This window comes from Salvelinus alpinus, chromosome 7 (genome assembly GCF_045679555.1).
Source record: "Salvelinus alpinus chromosome 7, SLU_Salpinus.1, whole genome shotgun sequence".
In the NCBI taxonomy this organism is placed as follows: domain Eukaryota; kingdom Metazoa; phylum Chordata; class Actinopteri; order Salmoniformes; family Salmonidae; genus Salvelinus; species Salvelinus alpinus.
The window spans coordinates 23920717-23946544 of record NC_092092.1 but is presented as its reverse complement, the minus strand read 5'-3'; the positions used below and the strand labels follow the sequence as shown (position 1 = coordinate 23946544).

The following is a 25828-nucleotide window of genomic DNA, read 5'->3' as shown; positions in this document are numbered from 1 at the left end:
TCAACTATTCTACAGTAGATGGATATCAGGGATGTGCAGGGGAAATAAATACCTGCTACTACGCTTGGCACGTGCTCTGGCATAGTATGCTTCGTATGATTTTGGTTTCAATTCAAGCGCCTTTGTAGCAAACTCCTCAGCCATTCCAAAGTCCTGAGAGCAATAACATGTGATCCATGAGTCAGATACTTACAGAATATTACTGGGGTAAAACAGAGGTAATGTTATAGGTACAGTACTATAATGCTTATCACCTATACTTTTACCATACTTTACACTATTACATATAGATAATATACTATAGATGGCCCATGGGGTTCTTGTCAAAAGTAGGGCACAAGGGTGCCATTTGTGATGCATCCATGGTCAGAGCCCGCCAACTCACGTTCATTTTTCTCCGACATCGGGACAGATTGAGGAAGATGGACACTTTGAGCTCCCTGAAAGTCTTGAGGTCCTCACTGAAGCCTTCACGGGGGAACTTTTTGAGGGCGTACTGATACCGCTGTGCTGCCTCCTTCACTTTCCCTTTCTTTTGAACACACCGACACACACAACATGTTATTCATACAAGACAGGCAACATATAGGTCTTATTGATCATTAAAACAAAAAAAGTTGTATAGCACTTGAGGGTAAATACATCTGTAAAAGTGTAAAAAAAATATATAATAATCACAGTTTAATTAGATAACATTTTATTTCTTTGATGTATAGATATATTTTCTTTCTTATACAGTATGTATTAATATTTTTCATCAATAGTTGACTGTCCTTCCTCAGATTCGGATAGGGCCTCCTGATCTCACTTTATAGAAGCTGTCTCCCTCCTCAATCAGCTTGCTCAGTAGGATGATCATGATGTCGGGTTTGGAGGTAGCCATGGCCCACGTGGCTGGACCTGAAGAACACAGGATAAGAAAGAAAGGAGTGAGAGAAGCAGGGAAAGATAAAAGAAAAGGAATGTATGAGTTGTTTTTGAGTCACAGTAAACACACAACAACTGACAAGAACAACAAACAAAATGGCAGGAATGACAGAGATAGGCAGACGTCTGTCCGCTGCAGAGAAAATTAAGCTATTCTCTTTCTAAAGTCTATTGCTCTAGGTAGAGGAGTACACTGTAGGGACAATATCCCAGCCAAAAGGGTAGAAATATGAAAGATAGCAAAATACAAAAATTATGCGGCTGGTAAAGACTGAGTCACTCCCAATCTAATTGTCTTACATCAGGTGGCTTCTCTCCTACGCGACGCTCGTCCCTCAACCGCCAGTCAGTGCAGGCGGAATCATCGCGCTATCTGACGCAAGACAATTAACCTAACTAGGATAGCTCTCTGCAGAAAGCAACACTTGAAACTCATTTACACAGAGACTAGAGAGATGAGTACAAGGTTGGTGGGTTTCTTGCATGACGAAAAGACTCATAGCAGCTAGGCAAGCAGGACACAGCAGAGCTCTGCAGACCAGGGCAAGGGTGTGGCAACGGTAGAGGAAGTAGTTAGGAACAGGACTTCTGACTGGCCTAGCTGACACTGAGGAACGTTTCAGAAGGATGAACAATGCACAGTGGAATCATCTGAACTGTGGATAGTGGAGAAAAGGCATTACAGACGCATGCAGTTCCCCTGGTGATCATTACCAAGTGAAGGTATAGGAGGGGTTCATCATGCATCTGTGAGATGGAAATAAGAAAACACCTTGATACAATGTAGTATGCTGGAGGCTGGGCATGCTGTCATATGATAACCAACAGGAATATGAACATCTACCTCTAAATAAAACCAGTCCAAGTAATAGTTAGGACGGGATTCAATCTGATCGCGGATTATAGGCATTGCAGCTTTTAAAGGCAAATTATGACTGAGCCACCATATGCAGTGTTTACAGTGAATGGGATCTCCACGAACGCGGGAACATTGCCTTTAAAAGCTGTAATGCCTATAATCCACAATCGGATTGAAAACCGGCCTCAGTGATAATAGTAATACCTGAGTGTTAATTCTCAGTATGGGGTTTGCAGCTAAGCTGGCCTGCTGACACTTAGACCATAACGACACAGAGACAACACAGAAAGAGGAGATAGGGCTGTCAAAATGCCTGCTGGGGTGAGATGTCGACAGCCTTGGGATTACCTCTGGGCCGACTGGGCAGCGTCTGACATCCTGGTACCGCAGAGAGATCAAGGGGGAGGGGGAGAGGTCATGAGCGAGGGAGGAAGTGAGTGTTGGGGGGGGGGGCGGAGAGCAGCGGGCCAGAGTAATCAAAGAAGAAAAAACAGAAAAAGGTGCGTGGGAGAGAGAGGACAAGTGGAAAAAAACAGAAAGAGAAAAAGGAGGTGGTGGAAGATGAACAGTGAGAGAAGGAACAGAAAAAAGCAGCAGTGAGAAGCAGGGGCTAAGTGCCCCAGCAGAAAGAAAGAGACACAGGAAGAAAAAAAACATACTGCCAGTGCTAACCACCTGTCGAGAGAGAGAAAGAACGAGAGAGTAGAGAGAGAGATAGAAAGAAAGAACTATAGATAAAGAAAGAACAAGGGAGAAAGAAAGAACCAGAGAGCTGAGAGAGAGGAAGAGACCGAGCGACAACATGAAAGAGAAAGAATACAGGAGACACGGTAACAGTAGAACAACAAAGACAGATATAAAGACCTGAGGAGTGACTAGCCAGAGAGAACAGAGAAAAGCTGCAGTACGGTACAGCAGCAGGGTGGGGGGGGGACATACAGTAGCAGTGGGGGTTTAGCTGTTAGCTCAGCTCCAAAGAGACTTCTGGTCAAAAGTACTATAGTACCAGTCAAAGGTTTGGACACACCCACTCATTCAAGGGTTTTTCTTTATTTTAAATATTTTCTACATTGTAGAATAATAGCGAAGACACCAAAACTATGAAATAATACATATGGAATCATGTAGTAACCAAAAAAGAGTTAAACAAATCAAAATATTTTATATTCTTCAAAGTAGCCACCCTTTGCCTTGATGACAGCTTTGCACACTCTTGGCATTCTTTCAACCAGCTTAACCTGGAATGCTTTTCCAACAGTCTTGAAGGAGTTCCCACATATGTTGAGCACTTGTTGTCTGCTTTTCCTTCACTCTGCGGTCCAACTCATCCCAAACCATTTCACTTGGGTTGAGGTCGGATGATTGTGGAGGCCAGGTCATCTGATGCAGCACTCCATCACTCTCCTTCTTGGTCAAATCGCCCTTACACAGCCTGGAGGTGTGTTGGGTCATTGTCCTGTTGAAAAACAAATGATAGTCCCACTAAGTGCAAACCAGATGGGATGGTGTATCGCTGCAGAATGCTGTGGAAGCCATGCTGGTTAAGTGTGCCTTGAATTCTAAATAAATCACAGACAGTGTCACCAGCAATGCACCCCCACACCAGCACACCTCCTCCTCCAAGCTTCACGGTGGGAACCACATATTTGGAGATCGTCCGTTCGCCTACTCTGCGTCTCTCAAAGACACGGCGGTTGGAACCAAAAATCTCACGTTTGGACTCATCAGACCAAAGGACAGATTTCTACCGCTCTAATGTCCATTGCTCGTGTTTCTTGGCCCAAGCAAGTCTCTTCTTCTTATTGGTGTCCTTTAGTAGTGGTTTCTTTGCAGAAATTCGACCACGAAGGCCTGATTCACACAGTCTCCTCTGAACAGTTGATGTTGAGATGTGTCTGTTACTTGAACTCTGTGAAGCATTTATTTGGGCTGCAATCTGAGGTGCAGTTAACGCCAATGAACTTATCTTTTGCAGCAGAGGTAACTCTGGGTCTTCCTTTCCTGTGGCGGTCCTCATCAGAGCCAGTTTCATCATAGCGCTTGATGGTTTTTGCGACTGCACTTGAAGAAACTTTAAAAGTTCTTGAAATTCTCCATATTGACTGACCTTCATGTCTTAATGTAATGATGGAATGTCGTTTGCTCTTTGCTTATTTGAGCTGTTCTTGCCATAATATGGACTTGGTCTTTTACCAAATAGGGCTATCGTCTGTAAACCTTGTCACAACACAACTGATTGGCTGGCTCAAATGCATTAAGGATGAAAGAAATTCCACAAATTAACTTTTAACAAGGCACACCTGTTAATTGAAGCTGGTTGAGAGAATGCTAAGAGTGTGCAAAGCTGTCATCAAGGCAAAGGGTGGCTACTTTGAAGAATCTCAAATATCAAATATATTTTGATTTGTTTAACACTTTTTTGGTTACAACATGATTCCATATGTGTTATTTCATAGTTTGATGTCTTCACTATTATTCTACAATGTAGAACATAGTAAAAATAAAGAAAAACCCTGGAATGAATATGTGTGTCCAAACTTTTGACTGGTACTGTATATAAGAAATAGGTTGCCATTTAAGATGCATATTCTGTATTTCTGTGTCATCCTACTGTATGCATGAATAGTCTTTGTATTGTGTATCAATATCAGATAGTCAAGTGTAAAATAATAAATAAAACTGTCAACAGTCAAAATATCCTGTTGCACTGTGGAGAGAAATGGGTTATTTTCCAGTAGAGGTATTTCATTCACTGTCTACATACAAGTCCTGTCTGTGTCTCAAATGGCACCATATTCCCCACATAGTGCACTACCTTTGACCAGGGCCAATTGGGTGCAATTTGGGACAGCCCCTGCCCAAAATCTATTGGCCTTCAGTCTAACACTAAGTCCATTCTCCATACCTATCTTGGCTCCCTTCTTGAGCAGGGCAACCACCACGGAGGTGTTCCTGCAGCCCACGGCCCGGTCCAGAGGACGCATCCCACTGTAGTCCACATGCTCTATCATCGCCCCCTGGTCCACTAGAAACTGGACCTGAGAGGACAGACAGCAGAAGAAGGGAACAGGGGCGAGGAGGGAGAAATGTAGTGATTCAAATTATATTCATTAGAGTAGAATCATAGGAGGGTTCTACAATTTGGGAGAGTTACTGCTCGCAAAATATACACAAATATAATTATACTTGAACACATCGGGATAGACCAAAGACCTACAATACAAGTGTGTCTCTTTTGTTCCTAATGTTGTTCATCCAAATCAGAATTAAACTTTATTTGTCACATGCGCCCGAATAAAACAAGTGTAGACCTTACCGTGAAATGCTTATTAACAATCCCTTAACCAACAGTGCAGTTCAAGAGTAGTTAAGAAAATATTTACCAAATAAACTAAAGTAAAAAATTACAAAAAGTAACACAATAACATAACAATATTGAGGCTATTTACAGGGGGTACCGGTACCAAGACAGTGTGCAGGGGTACAGGTTAGAGGTAATTTGTACATGTAGGTAGGGGTGAAGTGACTATGCATAGATAATAAACAGTGAGTAGCAGCAGTGTACAAAACAAATGGGGGGGTCAATGTAATAGTCCGATGGCCATTTTATTAATTGTTCAGCAGTCTTATGGCTTGGGGGTAGAAGCTGTTAAGGAGCCTTTTGGTCCTAGACTTGGCGCTCCGGTACCACTTGCCGTGTGGAAGCATTGGAAAGAGTCTATCACTTGGGTGACTGGAGTGTGTGACAATTTTATGGGCTTTCCTCTGACACCGCCTATTATATAGGTCCTGGATTGCAGGAAACCTGGCCCCAGTGATGTACTGGGCTGTACGCACTACCCTCTGTAGCACCATACAGTCAGATGCCGAGCAGTTGCCATACCAGGCGGTGATGCAACTGGTCAGGATGCTTTATGGTGCAGCTGTAGAACGTTTTGAGGATCTGGGGACCCATGCCAAATATGTTCAGTCTCCTGAGGGGAAAAAGGTGTTGTCGTGCCCTCTTGATGACTGTCTAGGTGTGTTTGAACCATGATAGATCATTGGTGATGTGGACACCAAGGAATTTGAAACTCTCGACCAGCTCCATTACACCCCCGTTGATGTTAATGGGGGCCTGTTCAACCTGCCTTTTTCTGCAGTCCACGATCAGCTCCTTTGTCTTGTTCACATTGAGGGAGAGGTTGTTATTCTGGCACCATACTGCCAGGTCTCTAACCTCCTCCCTATAGGCTGTCTCATCGTTGTCGGTGATCAGGCCTACCACTGTTGTCGTCAGCAAACTTAATGATGGTGTTAGAGTCGTTGGTGAACAGGGAGTACAGGAGGGGACTAAGTACACACCCCTGAGGGGCCCCAGTGTTGAGGATCAGCGTGGCAGACATATTGTTGCCTACCCTTACCACCTGGGGGCAGCCCGTCAGGAAGTCCAGGATCCAGTTGCAGAGGGAGGTGTTTAGTCCCAGGGTCCTTAGCTTTGTGGGCACTATGGTGTTGAACGCTGAGCTGTAGTCAATGAACAGCACTCTCACAAAGGTGCTCCTTTTGTCCAGGTGGGAAAGGGCAGTGTGGAGTGCGATTGAGGTTGCATCATCTGTGGATCTGTTGGGGCGGTATGCGAATTGGAGTGGGTCTAGGGTATCCGGGAGGATGCTGTTGATGTGAGCCATGACCAGCCTTTCAAAGCACTTCATGGCTACTGACGTGAGTGCTATAGGGCAGTAATCATTTAGGCAGGTTACCATCACTTCCTTGGGCAAAGGGACGATGGTGGTCCATCTGGTGGTCCATCCATCTGGCCCCGCGGCTTTGTGAATGTTGACCTGTTGAAAGGTCTTGCTCACATTGGCTACCGAGAGCATTAGCACACAGTCATCCTGAACAGCTGTTGCTCTTGTGCATGCTTCAGTGTTGCTTGCCTCGAAGCAAGCATAAAAGGCATTTAGCTCGTCTGGTAGGCTCGCGTCACTGGGCAGCTCGCGTCTGGGTTTCCCGTGTAGTCTGTAATAGTTTTCAAGCCCTGCCACATCCGACGAGCATCAGCGCCGGTGTAGTAGGATTCAATCTTAATCCTGTATTGACGCTTTGCTTGTTTGATGGTTCGTCTGAGGGCATAGCGGGATTTCTTATAGGCGTCCGGATTAGTGTCCCGCTCCTAGAAAGTGGCAGCTCTAGCCTTTAGCTCGACGCGGATGTTACCTGTAATCCATGGCTTCTGGTTGGGATATGTACGTATGGTCACTGTGGGGGCGACGTCGTCGATGCACTTTTTGATGAAGCCGATGACTGAGGTGATATACTCCTCAATGCCATTGGATGAATCCCGGAACATATTCCAGTCTGTGCTAGTAAAAGAGTCCTGTAGCTTAGCATCCGCGTCATCTGACCACTTCCGTATTGAGTGAGTCACTGGTACTTCTTGCTTTAGTTTTTGCTTGTAAGCCGGAATCAGGAGGATAAAATTATGGTAAGATTTGTCAAATGGAGGGCAGGTGAGAGCTTTGTATGCGTCTCTGTGTGTGGAGTAAAAGTGGTCGAGTTTCTTTCCTCTGGTTGCACATGTGAAATGCTGGTAAAAATTTGGTAAAACTGATTTCAGTTTGCCTGCATTAAAGTCCCCGGCCACTAGGAGCGCCGCCTCTGGGTGAGCATTTTCTTGTTTGCTTATGGCCTAGAGTTGGTTGAGTGCAGTCTTAGTGCCAGCATCGGTCTGTGGTGGTAAATAGACGGCTACGAATAATATAGTTGAGAACTCTCTTGGTAGATTGTGTGGTCTACAGCTTATCATAGGGTACTCTACCTCAGGCGAGCAATACCTTGAGACTTCTTTAATATTAGACATCGCTCACCAGCTGTTATTGACAAAAAGACACACACCTCCACCCCTCGTCTTACCAGACGTAGCTTCTCTGTTCTGCCAGTGCATTGAAAATCTCTCCAGCTCTATATTATCAGTGTCGTCATTCAGCCACGACTCGGTAAAACATAAGATATTACTGTTCTTAATGTCCCGTTGGTAGGATAATCATAATCGTAGGTCATCAATTTTATTTTCCAATGATAGCATGTTAGCAAGTAGAATTGATGGCAGTGGGAGTTTACTCGCTTGCCTATGGATTCTCAAAAGGCAGCCCGTTCTGCGTCCTCTTTTCCTCCGTCTTTTATTCACGCAAATTACGGGGATCTGGGCCTGTTCCCGGGAGAGCATTATAAACTCACCACCTCTGAGTCCCCGTAGAAGGCAGCCAGGTCGAGGGGCGTGCGTCCGTTCTTATCAGCGTGGTGCGTAGCAGCCCCCCTCTCCACCAGACAGCGCACCACTGGCAGGTGTCCCTTCAGACATGCCCAGCTCAGAGCCGTTAACCCTTCCTTGTCCATTAGAGGTAGGGATGCACCTGGCAGAGGGGTCAGGGGGATCAGAGGGGTCAGGGATTAGAGGTCAGCATTGGGAGTCAAAGGTCAATTGGTAAAATAAAGTACCATCAATGCTTTGGTGATTGTATTTAACAAAGTAATGATGAAAAAAAGTAATTGAGAGTTATATAATTCAAAGGATGAAAGCACAGCAGGTCAAAGACAATGTAAATGACAAGGACATGAGTGGATGTTTTCTTCCTCCTGACCCTCACCCTGTGCCAGTAGGAACTCCACAGTGCCCAGGTGACCCTCTGAGGCAGCCATCATCAGAGGGGTTCGGCTTTGCTTGTCAGCCAGGTTCACGTCTGCTCCGTGAGTAAGGAGCAGGTCCACGATCTGAGAAGGGACAACACTATCATTACCATCCAGTACACAACTGTTTGTTTTTGTCAACATTGCCGTTCGATCTCTCTTCGTCTGATTTGACTGTTTTACCCATTTCATATGTTCTACATTGTGGAATAATAGTGAAGACATCAAAACTATGAAATAACACATATGGAATCATGTAGTAACCAAAAAAGTGTTAAACAAATCAAAACATATTTATATTTGAGATTCTTCAAAGTAGCCACCCTTTGCCTTGATGACAGCTTTGCACGCTCTTGGCATTCTTTAAACCAGCTTCATGAGGTAGTCACCTGGAATGCATTTCAATTAACAGATGGGCCTTGTTAATTTGTGGAATTTATTTCCTTCTTATTAATGCATTTGAGCCAATCAGTTTTGTTGTGACAAGGTAGGGGTGGTATACAGAAGATAGGCCTATTTGGTTAAAAACAAAGTCCATATTATGGCAAGAACAGCTCAAATGAGCAAAGAGAAACGACAGTCCATCATTACTTTAAGACATGGGGCGGCAGGTAGCCTAGTGGTTAGAGCATTAACAGAAAGGTTGCTAGATCAAATCCCAGAGGTGACAAGGTAAAAATCTGTTGTTCTGCCCCTGAAAAAGCCCGTTAACTCACTGTTCCTAGGCCGTCATTGTAAATAATCATTTGTTCTTTAACTGATTTGCCTGGTTAAATAAAAATAAAAATGAAGGTCAGGTGACTACCTCATGAAGCTGATTGAGATAATGCAAAGTTGTCATCAAGGCAAAGTGTGGCTACTTTGAAGAATCTCAAATATATTTTGATTTGTTTAACACTTTTTTGGTTACTACATGATTCCATATGTGTTATTTCATAGTTTTGATGTCTTTGACTATTATTGTACAATGTAGAAAATATTTAAAATAATGAAAAACACTTGAATGAGTAAGTGTGTCCTAACTTTTGACACACACACACACACACACACACACACACACACACACACACACACACACACACACACACACACACACACACACACACACACACACACACACACACACACACACACACACACACACACACACACACAAATTGCTCATCCTAATATTTCTATATTTCTTAATTCTATTATTTTAGATTTGTGTGTATTGTTAGATATTACTGCACTGTTAGAGCTAGGAACACAAGCATTTACCTACACCAGCAATAACATCTGCTAAATATGTATATGCGACCAATACAATTTGATTTGATTTGCGATATGACATGGGTGCACAAAGTAAACAGAATAGTGAGTCAATTTCCACAACAACTAAGAGCGTTGAAGCGCGAGGCTAAACTTCTCAGCTGTTTTGGTCTCATACCTACCACGCTCTAACAGCGTGAAGCGAACCCATGCACATGCGCAGATACTGTGTGTGACTGTGTGAGAGCGAAGTCTTGCATCTCGCTCATCGCAATATCTGCGGTGCTGCTCGTAGAAACTTCATTTTTCTGAGTCTACAGTACCTTTAATATTAAATGTTCTGTGTTATGGGCCCTGGTCAAAAGTAGTGCACCTCACCTGCCAGTTTCCCTGTCGGACAGCACTGAACAGGGGCACGATGCCTCGTCTGTTGGGCTGAGCCACCGCTGCTCCCTGCTCCAGCAGTAGTCTGCAGACGTCTAGCTTCCCACGGCCAGCCGCTGCCGTCAGAGCTTCAGGGAGAGGAGTAGGACACACAGGGATCAGTCATGTTATACAACACAAGTATTTTACATTTTTTACACTTGATCATTCTAAGACTGACAGTTATTGTGTGTGAGTCATGTGTTAGTATGCAGATTATATGGTAAGTGGATGCTAAATGGAGAGTGGGGACACACAGGGCAGGGATGAGTAACACACAACACAGATACAGGGAGTTATATAGGAGTTATATGTGTTATATATACCACAACATACTCCCCCATAAAGGTATGGGACATGTTAGACATCAAAACAGTGTTTTATAACTCTGACCTCACTACATTTGAACACAAGAGAAGTAGCGAAAGATGGAGGAGAGAAAGGAGAGAACATGTGTTGTGGGAGTAGACAGTCGTGTGCATTTATGCATTTAACTGATTGAGTCATACAAGTATTGTTCCCAACAGGACAGAGAGAGTAAAGGGTCACACAGGGATCAGCCATTTAAAAAAATACTTTATCATTATAAGACTCACAGTCATTATATATGTAATTTGTTAGTATGCAGACAGAGTGGAGGGTGGGAGTAGACAGACAGACTGTAGACATTGGTAGACAGACACACAGTAACATCTATGGATTTAACTGACAGTCATATTAGTATTGAGAGAGAGAGAGAGAGAGAGTCATATTAGTATTGAGAGAGAGAATCATATTACTATTGAGAGAGAGAGCGAGAGTCATATTAGTATTGAGAGAGAGAGTCATATTAGTATTGAGAGAGAGAATCATATTACTATTGAGAGAGAGAGAGAGAGAGTCATATTAGTGTTGAGCGAGAGAGTCATTAGTATTGAGAGAGAGAGTCATAAGTATTGAGAGAGAGCGAGAGTCATATTAGTATTGAGAGAGTCATATTAGTATTGAGAGAGAGAGAGCGAGAGTCATATTAGTATTGAGAGAGAGAGCGAGAGTCATATTAGTATTGAGAGAGTCATATTAGTATTGAGAGAGAGAGTCATTAATATTGAGAGAGAGCGAGAGTCATATTACTATTGAGAGAGAGAGCGAGAGTCATATTAGTATTGAGAGAGAGAGTCATTAATATTGAGAGAGAGCGAGAGTCATATTAGTATTGAGAGAGAGAGAGCGAGAGTTATATTAGTATTGAGAGAGAGAGTCATTAATATTGAGAGAGAGCGAGAGTCATATTAGTATTGAGAGAGAGAGAGCGAGTCATATTAGTATTGAGAGAGTCATATTAGTATTGAGAGAGAGAGTCATTAATATTGAGAGAGAGCGAGAGTCATATTAGTATTGAGAGAGAGAGAGCGAGAGTCATATTAGTATTGAGAGAGAGAGTCATTAATATTGAGAGAGAGCGAGAGTCATATTAGTATTGAGAGAGAGAGAGCGAGAGTTATATTAGTATTGAGAGAGAGAGTCATTAATATTGAGAGAGAGCGAGAGTCATATTAGTATTGAGAGAGAGAGAGCGAGTCATATTAGTATTGAGAGAGAGAGCGAGAGTCATATTAGTATTGAGAGAGAGAGTCATATTAGTATTGAGAGAGAGAGAGCGAGAGTCATATTAGTATTGAGAGAGAGAGAGCGAGAGTCATATTAGTATTGAGAGAGAGAGTCATTAATATTGAGAGAGAGCGAGAGTCATATTAGTATTGAGAGAGAGAGCGAGAGTCATATTAGTATTGAGAGAGAGAGAGCGAGAGTCATATTAGTATTGAGAGAGAGAGAGCGAGAGTCATATTAGTATTGAGAGAGTCATATTAGTATTGAGAGAGAGAGTCATTAATATTGAGAGAGAGCGAGAGTCATATTAGTATTGAGAGAGAGAGCGCGAGAGTCGTATTAGTATTGAGAGAGAGAGCGAGAGTCATATTATTATTGAGAGAGAGTCATTAGTATTGAGAGAGAGAGAGAGTCATATTCGTATTGAGAGAGAAAGAGTCATATTAGTATTGAGAGAGAGCGAGAGTCATATTCGTATTGAGAGAGAAAGAGTCATATTAGTATTGAGAGAGAGCGAGAGTCATATTAGTATTGAGAGAGAGAGAGCGAGAGTCATATTAGTATTGAGAGAGAGAGAGAGCGAGTCATATTAGTATTGAGAGAGAGAGCGAGAGTCATATTAGTATTGAGAGAGAGAGTCATATTAGTATTGAGAGAGAGAGAGCGAGAGTCATATTAGTATTGAGAGAGTCATATTAGTATAGAGAGAGAGAGCGAGAGTCATGTTAGTATTGAGAGAGAGAGCGAGAGTCATATCAGTATTGAGAGAGAGAGTCATATTAGTATTGAGAGAGAGAGAGCGAGAGTCATATTAGTATTGAGAGAGAGAGCGAGAGTCATATTAGTATTGAGAGAGAGAGTCATATTAGTATTGAGAGAGAGAGAGCGAGAGTCATATTAGTATTGAGAGAGAGAGTCATTAGTATTGAGAGAGAGTGCGAGAGAGAATCGGCTCTGACAATAATAGCTTGATTTTTCTCAATCTTTCCAATCCTCAGGTGGGAACCATATAGTCATTGTTGAGCAGACCCCCCCCCCCCCACTCTCTCTCTAAGACTAGCTCTGAGCTCTGCCCTGCCTTGTCTGTCTATGCTCCAATGACACCACTGCACTGTCTGTCTGACATCAGCCAGTGTCTGTTTGGCGCAGCAGCAGCAGAAACAGCAGAGCAAATCTCTCTCTTTCATATCCGCACTGCAGCTCTGGCTCTATGGGTCTGCTCAAAACCCTCTGTCATGACTTGTCTGATTTAAGACAATTTATTAACATGTTTTATCTAAGTGTAGTGATCTAAAACCCTGTGATAAACAAGTACAACAAGACAGTAAGCACCACTTCCTATGTCTAAGCAAGCAATCATGACATCCATCCACGTTTTGGTGGCCGCTACAACTCATCTTTAGCCCAGACTAAGCATCGGCTTAGAATTCAAGTGTCAAACCTAAAGCCACTGACACCTAATGATTCTACCTAAGGAAACAGCACTGTAAAAATGGACAGGGTAAAACAAAATAGTTTCCTGGGTTGAAAACAATCTCCACAAGGCTGCGGACTATATCTGAAGACCTTTTAAAAAAGCATATGACGAGAGGCCTAAGCATACCTGTCTCTCCCCACAGGGTGTCGAAGTTGTTAATCTGAGCACGTTCCACCTCCTCCTCATCCTTCTCTGGCAGGTCCAGCAGGTAGGACACAATCTGGTGGAAATAATGATACATATTACACCTCCAAAAAAAATCACTAGTGTGAGTGGCATGCAATACTAGTAGGACCACATAGGGATAAACAATGAATTGCTGTCCAGTCCACACACTGCAGGGAAATTACCCAGACTAAAAAATCTAATATATATTCTTAGCTCTACAAAACTGTCAGCTGAGTAAGTGAGGTCTACAGTATACCCGGGTAATCTATTTCACAAAATATCCCAGGTAAGGAGATTTTCCGGGAGCCCTACCTCTGTGTATCCCATGCGGGAGGCCTACCTCTGTGTATCCCATGCGGGAGGCCTACCTCTGTGTATCCCATGCGGGAGGCCTACCTCTGTGTATCCCATGCGGGAGGCCTACCTCTGTGTATCCCATGCTAGCTGCAGCGATGAGGGCTTGCTGGATGGCGTGGCTCTTGCTGAAGGCTCCTTGCTGCTGCTGTTGTGGTTGTCCCATGGCCCAGTCCCACTGGATAAGGAACTTGACCATCTCCATGTGGCCCCTGAGAGCTGCATGCACCACGGCACACTGACCATTCTTATCCAGGTGGTCCACCTGTTGATGGACACACACACACACACACACACACACACACACACACACACACACACACACACACACACACACACACACACACACACACACACACACACACACACACACACACACACACACACACACACACACACACACACACACACACACACACATGGTCAATCCCCATTCATCCATAGAACATATCCATAGATAGAGATGAATCTACAAACACACACTGCACCCTCTCTCCCCCTCTCACCTTGGCTCTCCTGCGACACAGTGTGTTGACTATAGCCATGTGTCCCCCAGAGGCAGCGTAGCCCAGTGGGGTGAGACCGCTCTCTGAGGGCTGGTCTACAGAGGCTCCGTATTCCAACAGCAGCCCCACCATGTCAATGTAACCCAGGTGGGCATGCACACACAGCACCGGGGCGTTGTTCAAAACCTCTGTACGGTAGTTCACGTTGGCACCACCGAGCATCAGCAACCGGCTCACCTGGACACAGATAGATTTCACACAGTGTTAGACACAGAGAAAAACAACTGTAGCAAAAGTAGAGTTATCAGTAGTAATTTATCAGTAGGAACAGCCTCTCAGGTGAGTTGGTTGGCCCCCTGTCAAAGGGAGAGCTGAAACCCTGATGAAGGCAGCATAGCTGTCCAAACGCTGGTATCTACGGAGCCATGAGTGTGAGGCTTTTGTTTTCAAATGGAAAGCAGTACCTTGATGTTAAGAGGGAAAAGCAGCAGTGTTATAGTACTCAAGTCCGGTCTCGAGACCACATATTCAGTGTATCGGTCTTGTCTCGGTGTCGGTTACATTCGTACTCGGTCGTGACTCTGTCTCGGACAGTGAGGACTCGTAATTTCTTCCCGAGACCAGCGGAGTAAAAAACATATAATTATCAGCTTCCATTCAGTCAGCCCTAAAACTGCTTCGCCAGGCCAAATATATACACTCCTTTCTTAAAACATTAATACAGTATCTTAACAGCCTTTATATCTATTATAGACATGTAGACATGTTTTCTCATGTTTTCTCAGTGGAGTACCTATAGGACTTCAGTGTGTGAACCTATAGGTCTTCAGTGTGACAGGTTAGTACAGTGGTAAACCAACCTATAGGTCTTCAGTGTGTAACAGGTTAGTACAGTGGTAAACCAACCTATAGACCTTCAGTGTGTGACAGGTTAGTACAGTGGTAAACCTATAGGCCTTCAGTGTGTGACAGGTTAGTACAGTGGTGAACCTATAGGTCTTCAGTGTGTGACATGTTAGTACAGTGGTGAACCTATAGGTCTTCAGTGTGTGACAGGTTAGTACAGTGGTGAACCTATAGACCTTCAGTGTGTGACAGGTTAGTACAGTGGTGAACCTATAGACCTTCAGTGTGTGACAGGTTAGTACAGTGGTGAACCTATAGGCCTTCAGTGTGTGACAGGTTAGTACAGTGGTGAACCTATAGGCCTTCAGTGTGTGACAGGTTAGTACAGTGGTGAACCTATAGGCCTTCAGTGTGTGACAGGTTAGTACAGTGGTGAACCTATAGACCTTCAGTGTGTGACAGGTTCGTGATTCTGAAAGGACAGCAACCATAATACCAGCGCACTCATGTAGGAGGGTGCACTTCTTGTAAAACACAAAGGGCCAGTAGTGTACTGGAGGCTATACGCAGGTATAAGCCGTATACCCAGGTTTTTTTCAGTGGGCATTGTGTGACTTCTTAGTGACTTCTTAATCCATACTGATGTGTATCAAAGTAGTGTAGTGGAGGTATACGATTTATGTATTACAATAGAGAAATCATGCACAATGTAGCCTACACAATCGCAAAGCACGTGAAATATATTCACATGCGCGCTGCACACAACCTAGTTTCAGAAGAATATCATCTGCAGGCAGCAAGAGTGTGCAGTTCTCAGCTGGTTTTGGCATGGAGCAGCTCACAGAAGAATGACGTTGGTCGCCGGTAGAGTAGGGAAGACATTTCAACTTATGATATCTAACAGTAAATGCTAACTAAGACAACAATGGGTATGCAAACCAGGTATTGAAAAAGTTTAGTCCGAAGTGTTGGTTAGTAGGCTATTTGTGATATGCAATTGTCATCATGCACTGTTTGCATCAGGGGCGTAGACATGGATGGGCCTGTGTGGACAGAGGCCAACCCACTGGGGAGCCAGGCCCTGTCAGGCCCACCCAATCAGATTGATGTGGTTTAAACATTGTTGTGGACTTAGACCATCACATTTTTGTATTTTTTCTATAAAAATTTTAAAAAGTATGATTTTGAGAGTGAAAATCAAAAAAATCTATAGGAAAACGAATTTTAAAAAACTGGAAAACATAGGATTTTTCACACAGGGTGACTTTCCTTCGCTGGGCGGGTCGTTTGGGAACTTTTGGGGAAAATTAGAGTATACCCACTTCTCCAGGCACCACTACACCACTGTATTGGGCTGATGGAAAGACAATCACACACAGCATGATGTTAAATCACCACTACACCACTGCATAGGGCTGATGGAAAGACAATCACACACAGCATGATGTTAAATCACCACTACACCACTGCATAGGGCCGAGGGAAAGACAATCACACACAGCATGATGTTAAATCACCACTACACCACTGCATAGGGCCGAGGGAAAGACAATCACACACAGCATGATGTTAAATCACCACTACACCACTGCATAGGGCCGAGGGAAAGACAATCACACACAGCATGATGTTAAATCACCACTACACCACTGCATAGGGCCGAGGGAAAGACAATCACACACAGCATGATGTTAAATCACCACTACACCACTGCATAGAGCCGAGGGAAAGACAATCACACACAGCATGATGTTAAATCACCACAATACCACTGCATAGGGCCGATGGAAAGATAATCACACACAGCATGATGTTAAATCACCACTACACCACTGCATAGGGCTGATGGAAAGACAATCACACACAGCATGATGTTAAATCACCACTACACCACTGCATAGGGCCGAGGGAAAGACAATCACACACAGCATGATGTTAAATCACCACTACACCACTGCATAGGGCCGAGGGAAAGACAATCACACACAGCATGATGTTAAATCACCACTACACCACTGCATAGGGCCGAGGGAAAGACAATCACACACAGCATGATGTTAAATCACCACTACACCACTGCATAGGGCCGAGGGAAAGACAATCACACACAGCATGATGTTAAATCACCACTACACCACTGCATAGGGCCGAGGGAAAGACAATCACACACAGCATGATGTTAAATCACCACTACACCACTGTATTGGGCTGATGGAAAGACAATCACACACAGCATGATGTTAAAGGATAAGCGATCCATAAACTCAGACATAATAAGCCAGTAGGTTCCAATCATAAGAATACAAAAACACAACCATTAAGCATTTACCAATCAAATACAACTATTACTTCCCATTGCAAAAAAACGTTTCAAGTTTAGCACACAAAGTAACCAGTGACCTAAAGTTTAAAGTGGAACTGACAGCGTTTTAACTACTTTGCAGATATGAAACACACAGAAAATCATGTCAGACAAAATTATCAAATTCCCAGTTTATGCTACAAGACCAAATTTATAAGAAGTTATAAAAATAAGTTATATTTGACTCAACGTTCCATGACGTACACTAAATACTTTTTGGCAGAATAGATGGATGCAGTTCAATGCATGATTAATATAATTCACCAAAACATGATCCAAAAAATATTGCTATCAGGTTGTAAATCCCAGCTGGCCTGGTACATTGTTTGCTGCCTCCATTTGGGATGCACTGTTTCAGTTTCAATGACTCAATATTCTGGACAAAAACTGACAAATGTAACTAATGCTGGGAAGGTCAATACAATCAAACTAGTAAGGGCAATGATCACAAGTCAGTCATAACGTGGCTAATAGGCTAGAGTATTTATTTACACTACAGTTCAAAAGTTTGGGGTCACTTAGAAATGTCCTTGTTTTTGAAAGAAAAGCACATTTTTTGTACGTTAAAATAACATCAAATTGATCAGAAATACAGTGTTGACATTGTTAATGTTTTGAATGACTATTGTAGCTGGAAACGGCTGATTTTTAATGGAATATCTACATAGGCGTACATAGGCCCATTATCAGCAACCATCACTCCTGTGTTCCAATGGCACATTGTGTTAACTAATCCAAGTTTATCATAAAAGGCTAATTGATCATTAGAAACCCCTTTTGCAATTATGTTAGCACAGTTGAAAACTGTTGTGCTGATTAAAGAAGCAATACAACTGGCCTTCTTTAGACTAATTGAGTATCTGGGGCATCAGCATTTGTGGGTTTGATTACAGGCTCAAAATGGCCAGAAACAAATAACTTTCTCCTGAAACTCATCAGTCTATTCTTGTTCTGAGAAATGAAGGCTATTCCATGCAAGAAATTGCCAAGAAACTGAAGATCTCGTACAATGCTGTGTACTACTCCCTTCACAGAACAGCGCAAACTGTCTCTAACCAGAATAGAAAGAGGAGTGAGAGGCCCCGGTGCACAACTGAGCAAATGGACAAGTACATTAGACTGTCTAGTTTGAGAAATAGACGTCTCACAAGTCCTCAACTGGCAGCTTCATTAAATACTACCTGCAAAACACCAGTCTCAACGTCAACAGTGAAGAGGCAACTCCGGGATGCTGGCCTTCTAGGCAGAGTTGCAAAGAAAAAGCCATATCTCAGACTGACCAATAAAAATAAAAGATTAAGATGGGCAAAAGAACACAGACACTGGACAGAGCAAGTCTGCCTAGAAGGCCAGCATCCCAGAGTCACCTCTTCACTGTTACAACATTAACAATATCTACATTGTATTTCTGATCAATTTGATGTTATTTTAATGGACAAAAAATTATATTTTCTTTTGAAAACAAGGACATTTCTAAGTGACCCCAAACTTTTGAACGGTAGTGTATGTAGCAGGTTAAAAACACGGAGCCTAACGCTAGCTAGATAACTAGCTAGCTAGCTGCTAGGAGGATGTCACGCCATTGGAGGAGTGGGTAAGTGATTGACTTTTTCCCCTCATATCGTTTTTCGATGGCTATACACAGCTAGAGATGCAGGTGTCATTTGGTTAGCTAGCAAGAACTTCAACAACTGTTATCCAGTTAGCATATCTCTTGTGCATGCAAAATTCGCAGAACAACTGATGAATTTACAAAAGCACAACACCTGCTGAATATGACCGGTGTCAGCAAACATGGACAAAAAAAAGTGCTCTAGATAACATGTAAACAGTCTAACCTGCTCTGCTACGGCAAGTAAAATGGTCAGAGTGAAGTGTTCTCTCATTTGTGTCTGGAAGTAGCTAGCCAGCTAGCTTGGGTGCTTGGTTGGGACAAGCATGCATTGGCAGGCAAGGTGCAGAAGGACAAAGAGGCTACAAATCCCCATCGTTTATCAGTGCAATTTTGACAGTCAACTAGCAGAAAAAGTTTGAGAGGGTTTATCTGATGTTCCTTCATTAGATTTTAGCTAATCTTGCTCTGGCTAGCAATAATTGTTGATATTGTTGTTGTTGATGTAAATAACTGAGGGAGAGAGAGCCTTTTGTCACATTCTGACCTTAGTTCCTTTTTTATGTCTTTATTTTGGTTTGGTCAGGGCGTGAGTTGGGGTGGGCATTCTATGTCTGGTGTTCTATGTTGTCTATTTCTTTGTGTTTGGCCGTGTGTGATTCTCAATCAGAGGCAGCTGTCTATCGTTGTCTCTGATTGAGAACCATACTTAGGTAGCCTGTTCCCACCTGAGTTTGTGGGTAGTTGTTTTCTGTTTTGTGTGTCGTCACCTTTCAGAACTGTTCGTTTGTCGTTTTTGTTGTTTTGTCAAGTGTTTCATATTTTATTAAAGTAATATGAACACTTACCATGCTGCACCTTGGTCCTCTTCTCCTTCTCCCGACGACATTCATTACACCTTTTCATGGTTGTTTGATTAATAGGACTGTAAGTTCCCAAATGTAAGAGGACTCCAGTGGTGTTTGCATATTTGCAGAAATCTATTCAGGTGTATTTTGTGGCTTTGGCGAATGTGTTCTATGGCTTGTTTGTATAAAAGCCTACTGTAGCTCTGATTGGCTATAGCGCACCAGTCTGTGTCGACTCCGGTTCTGGACAAGACAGATGTTTTTATTCGGTTTAATTTACTGCAGTGTCTATTCATTGTCCAAATACATTGCTCCTTTCCGACACTATATTGCTATAGATTTTTCACAAATGCCTTAGTATATATAATTCCCAAACATTCTAAGAATTTGTGAAAATGTGGTAGCTTGTCAGAATTTTTTTTTAAAGTGTCATTCTTCCTGGGTGTGTATATGAACAGATTCTAATAAGATTTAGCAACAACATCCTCTTTGATAACACCTGCTGCAGCCGCTGAAAACTAGCCAACAATAAAAGCTAGCTAGCTAGACAGTGGGAAAATTACTGCTCGCTATTGCGCAGTGAGTGACCTGTTGGCCTTCAAGAAGGCAGAAGTTTCCATAAGTGTTTGTAAAATCGGTCCCACCCAATAAGTAAAAATGTGATTGGTTGATTCCATTGTCACTCCAAAATGTTGCCCTAATACAGTTGAATGGCAGATGCCTTAATCTAGCTTCTGATGACCTAGCCAATAGCTGACTTAGCTAGCTAGATTTATCTCCCCAGAGACTAGCAAAGAAAAATCCTGATAGGATATTTTTTTCTCTTCAGTATTAACCCTTTCGTTTCCAAATCAGATCATTATTATAATCATTATTTTATAAATCCTTAGCCCTTCTCTGAAGGTGTAGAAGGCTCATTGTGCTCCACTGTGTTTGGGTTTGTAATAATTTGTATAGTGGCTCTATTTGCCCTCAGCCTGCATTTATTCACTATTCTGAATGTCTAAAGAATCCATATGTTGTTCTGAAATATGAACACAGAAATACTGGACATTTTTAACTCTTATTATGGTGGGGATTTGACAAAATTACAATCATGATCTTGAATTGGACTCGCATTTTTCTGATCTCAGTCTTGACTCTGTCTCTGACCCCTTTTCCCCCGCCCGGTCTCGGTCTTGACTCGGTCTCGGCCTCCCTCCAGTCTTGGTCTAGACTCGGACTCGATTTGCTCCGGTCTTGAATCGGTCTCGCTTTAGGTGGTCTTGAAGACAACACTGAAAAGCAGTACGTTATCTTGATGATAGGAGTTAAAAGGGAAAGGCAGTAAGTTACATTGATGTTAAGAGTTAAGAAAGAAAAGCAGTAAGTTACCCTGAAGTTAAGAGTTAAGAAGGAAAAGCAGTAAGTTACCCTGAAGTTAAGAGTTAAGAAGGAAAAGCAGTAAGTTACTCTGAAGTTAAGAGTTAAGAAGGAAAAGCAGTAAGTTACCCTGAAGTTAAGAGTTAAGAAGAAAAAGCAGTAAGTTACCTTGATGTTAAGAGTGTAGAGTTTAAAGCAGTAAGTTACCCTGATGTTAAGAGTGTAGAGGTTAAAGCAGTACCTTGATGTTAGGAGTGTACAAGTTTCTGAGTGAGGACAGAGCAGTGGACAGGCCCTCTGTGCTGTAGGAAACCCACAGCCCCTGGAGGATGGACGAGGAAACTCCAACCTTCTTGCTTAGGCCCTGAAATATAAACATAATTTTAGCTGTCACTGCTTTGAGTTGTGCTGTGTGCATACGAAAGTGTGTGTGTGTGTGTGTGTGTGTGTGTGTGTGTGTGTGTGTGTGTGTGTGTGTGTGTGTGTGTGTGTGTGTGTGTGTGTGTGTGTGTGTGTGTGTGTGTGTGTGTGTGTGTGTGTGTGTGTGTGCGTCTGTGTGTGCGTCTGTGTGTGCGTCTGTGTGTGCGTGTCTGTAGGCAGTGTGGTTAGGTGAACCTTGAAGATGTGTGCTTTGAGGATGTGGTGTCCCAGTTCAATGGTCTGCTGTCGGTTCAGCTTGGTCTCCTGGCGAGAGAACCAGAAGGCTAGCAGGGTGTGGCCACTCCTACAGGGAGACAGGGAGGAACATAAACCATGAGCTTCTGCACAAATAGTTAGGGTTAGTAGAGAGTTAGATGCAATTTTGTTGACAGTTAGTTGAACATGCTTATTCCTGCTTATCTAACTGTGATTTCTGGAAAAGCTAGGAATTTGGGGAACTTTTTGCAACTCTATCCAAGACTACATCAGTCTCTCATATAGTACCCACCCCCCACACACCAGGAGGGCCATCCACCCACTGACCTGGGGTCACACAGGAACTTGGTTTTCTCCCCCTCCTCCCTCCAGATCAGCCACTCCCTGAATGACGGGTGAACAAACATCCTGGTCCCGTCCCTCCTCTTGACCAGGAACATGGCTAGGTTGTCTACGCGCTGTGTGAAGTCCTCCCAGTCCAGCGTACCCTGCAGCAAAGAGGGTGAAACCAAGAAACTTAGCTTCTTAGCTGTGCACATGCCCAGGAGCTTTTCTAAGTCTGTTCTTTTTCACGGGCACTATCATTGCTATCCGGTATACAACTGCACATGCCCAGGTAGTGTTAGCATGGTGGCTAAGTGTGACATGTTTTCCTATGGGAAATGCAAACGGTTTCCCGTCAGTGCAATAAGTGTATTTGCCTGCAGGGAGCCGGCATTGATAGCCTGGTAGATCTGTTCGTCAGTGAGGGGGTGGAGGGATGCCACGGCCACGTTGAGTAGGGGGAGGGCCCGTTCGAAGGACGACTGGGTAGGGAAACGCATGTTGCACTGCAGCAGGTACACCTCGGCCAGGTTGACGGGCACCACCTGGGATCAATGAATCAATCAGATATTTTCTATCAATAAATAAATCAATCAGTCAGTCAATCATTATTATAGCATATTTCTTAGATAGGGAGTGCAATACAATGTTCTGTATATAAAAAATTAAATGGCACATGAGGCCTTGACTATTTCCACATTTGTTTACTTTACAGCCTTATTCTAAAATTGATAAAATAAAACATTTTCCTCATCAATCTACACACAATACCCCATAGTTAAAAAATCGAAAACAGGTTTTTAAACATTTTTGCAAATTTCTTAAAAATAAAAAACAGAAATACCCTATTTACATAAATATTCAGACCCTTTCATATGAGACTTGAAGTGAGAACCCAAGTGCATCCTGTTTCCATTGATCATCCTTGAGATGTTTCTACATTGTAGCCCACCTGTGGTAAATTTAACTGATTGGACATGATTTGGAAAGCCACACACCTGTCTATAAGGTCTTACAGTTGACAGTGTATGTCAGAGCAAAAACCAAGCCATGAGGAAGAAACAAATTGTCCTTAGAGCTCCGAGACAGGATTGTGTCGAGGAACAGATCTGGAGAAGGATCCCCCAAAAAGTCTGCAGCATTGAAGGTCCCCAAGAACACAGTGGCCTCCATCTTTCTTAAATGGAAAACATTTGGAACCACCAACACTAGCTAGCCTCCCGGTCAAACTGAGCAATCGGGGAGAAGGGCCTTGGTCAGGGAGATGACCAAGAACCCACTGGTCACTCAGACAGAGCTTCAGCGTTCCTCTGTAGAGATGGGAGAACCTTCCAGAAGGACAACCATCTCTGCAACACTCCACCAATCAGGCCTTTATGACAGAGTGATCAGACGGAAGCAAATGCTCAGTAAAAGGCACATGACAGCCCGCTTGGAGTTGGTCAAAAGGCACCTAAAGGACTCTCAGACCATAAGAAGCAAGATTCGCTGGTCTGATGAAAACAAGATTGAACTCTTTGGCCTGAATGCCAAGCGTCACGTCTGAAGGAAGCCTTGCACCATCCCTACGGTGAAGAATGTTGGTGGCAGCATCATGCTGTGGGGATGTTTTTCAGTGGCAGGGACTGGGAGAATAGTTAGGATCGAGGGAAAGATGAAGTACGGAGAAATCCTTGATGAAAACCTCCAGAGCACTCAGGACTTCAGACTGGGGCGAAGGTTCACCTTCCAACAGGACAACGACCCAAAGTACATAGCCAAAAACATGCAGGAGTGGCTTCGGGACAAGTCTCTGAATGTCCTTGAGTGGCCCAGCCAGAGCCTGGACTTGAACCCGATCAAACATCTTTGCACCTGAAAATATCTGTGCAGCAACGCTCCCCATCCAACCTGACAGAGCTTGAGAGGATCTGCAGAGAAGAATGGGAGAAACTCCCCAAATACAGGTGTGCCAAGCTTGTATCGTTATACGCAAGAAGACCCGAGGCTGTAATCGCTGCTTCTACAAAGTACTGAGTAAAAACCTATTTTTTCTTTATCATTATGGGGTATTGTGTGTAGATTGATGAGGGGAAAAAACGATTTAATCAATTTTAGAATAAGGCTGTAACGTAACAAAAACTCAAGGGGTCTGAATACTTTCCGAATGCATTGTATATCCTGAACAAAAATATAAACGCAACATGTAAAGTGTTGGTCCCATGTTTCATGAGCTGAAATAAAAGATCCCAGAAATCTTCCAGACGTACAAAAAGCTTATTTCTCTCATATTTTCTTCACAAATTTGTTTACATCCCTGTTAGTTAGCATTTCTTATTTGCCAAGATAATCCATCCACCTGACAGGTGTGGCATATCAAGAAGCTGATTAAACAGCATGATCATTACACAGGTGCACCTTACAATAAAGGCCACTCTAAAATGTGAAGTTTTGTCACACAACACAATGCCAAAGATGTCTCAAGTTTTGAGGGAGCGTACAATTGGCATGCTGACTGCAGGAATGTCCACCAGAGCTGTTGCCAGAGATTGTAATGTTCATAAGCTGCCTCTCCAATGTCATTTTAGAGAATTTGGCAATACGTCCAACTGGCATCACAATCGCAGACCACGTGTAACAATGCCAGCCCAGGACCTCCACATCCGGCTTCTTCATCTGCGGGATCGTCTGAGACCAGCCACCCAGACAGCTGTTGAAACTGAGGAGTATTTCTGTCTGCAATAAAGCCCTTTTGTGTGGAAAAACTCATTCTGATTGGCTGGGCCTGTTTCCCCAGTGGATGGGCCTGGCTCCCCAGTGGATGGGCCTACTGATCGCTGCATCATGTGAAATCCATAAATTAGGGCCTAATGATTTTAGTTCAATTGACTGATTACCTTATTTGAGCTGTAACTCCGTAAAATCATTGAAATTGTTACATGTTGCTTTTATATTTTTGTTTGGTGTAATTAAAAGTAGGATAAAGAAAATAATAAAGACGAGAATAAAACTAAGGCAATAATGCATACTGTAAAGTATTCCCCCCCAGGCAGGCTTACCTTGTAGCTGGAGCTCTTGAGGACCAGGTACCCCTTCTCTATAAGGTCAAAGGTGAGTTTTAGGTACAGGTAGGATCCCTGGCTGAGGGCCTTGAGGTGGGCGGAGAGCTTGCCGAAGGTGGTGTTGTCCATCTTGCCGTTTAGAGAGATGTTGCTCTGTATCTCAGGACTGCTGTGGATGCGGTGCAGGATATAACCCTGTAAATCCTGGTCTATAGCATCATTTTCCTCCAGACCATCCAGAGAGATATGGTGGAATGGGAGCAGCTTGGTGATCTCCTATAGGAGGGAAGTAAGGGAGGGGAGAGGGGAGGATGAAGGGAGAAGGAGGAAGAGGGGGGAATGATGGATGAAGGAGGGGAGGAAAGAGGAGGAGGAGGAGGAGGAGAGAGGAGGATGAAGATGGATGGAAGAAGAAAGTGGGAGGAAGGGAGAAATGGAGGAAGGAGAGAGGAGGATGAAGGGGGTTGGAAGAAGAAAAGTGGGGGAGGGAAAGAGATGCGTGGGCAGTGTAACAAGCTGTACAAGCAATCTTCCACTGATGTCAATCTATTGACAAACTCTATCAAAAGACAA

General features: G+C 43.3%; 1 protein-coding gene across 7 annotated transcripts in view; it reads right to left on the bottom strand.

The window, feature by feature from the left end:
- tanc2b (tetratricopeptide repeat, ankyrin repeat and coiled-coil containing 2b) overlaps positions 1 to 25828 on the bottom strand; it is a 237133-nt gene that overhangs the window by 5480 nt on the left and 205825 nt on the right. For 6 of the 7 annotated variants that reach the window (XM_071409516.1, XM_071409519.1, XM_071409518.1 and 3 more), the window contains 16 exons: positions 25253 to 25531; positions 22592 to 22759; positions 22218 to 22378; positions 21870 to 21978; positions 21496 to 21618; positions 14225 to 14461; positions 13789 to 13983; positions 13323 to 13416; positions 10085 to 10218; positions 8416 to 8539; positions 8006 to 8181; positions 4692 to 4824; positions 2135 to 2164; positions 809 to 900; positions 386 to 532; positions 53 to 153 (listed from right to left, as the gene is read on the bottom strand). In XM_071409516.1, the coding sequence (XP_071265617.1) occupies positions 53 to 153; positions 386 to 532; positions 809 to 900; positions 2135 to 2164; positions 4692 to 4824; positions 8006 to 8181; positions 8416 to 8539; positions 10085 to 10218; positions 13323 to 13416; positions 13789 to 13983; positions 14225 to 14461; positions 21496 to 21618; positions 21870 to 21978; positions 22218 to 22378; positions 22592 to 22759; positions 25253 to 25531 (2303 nt within the window). The remainder of the gene's footprint in view (positions 1 to 52; positions 154 to 385; positions 533 to 808; positions 901 to 2134; positions 2165 to 4691; positions 4825 to 8005; positions 8182 to 8415; positions 8540 to 10084; positions 10219 to 13322; positions 13417 to 13788; positions 13984 to 14224; positions 14462 to 21495; positions 21619 to 21869; positions 21979 to 22217; positions 22379 to 22591; positions 22760 to 25252; positions 25532 to 25828) is intronic. The other variant, XM_071409517.1, reaches the window with a different exon arrangement.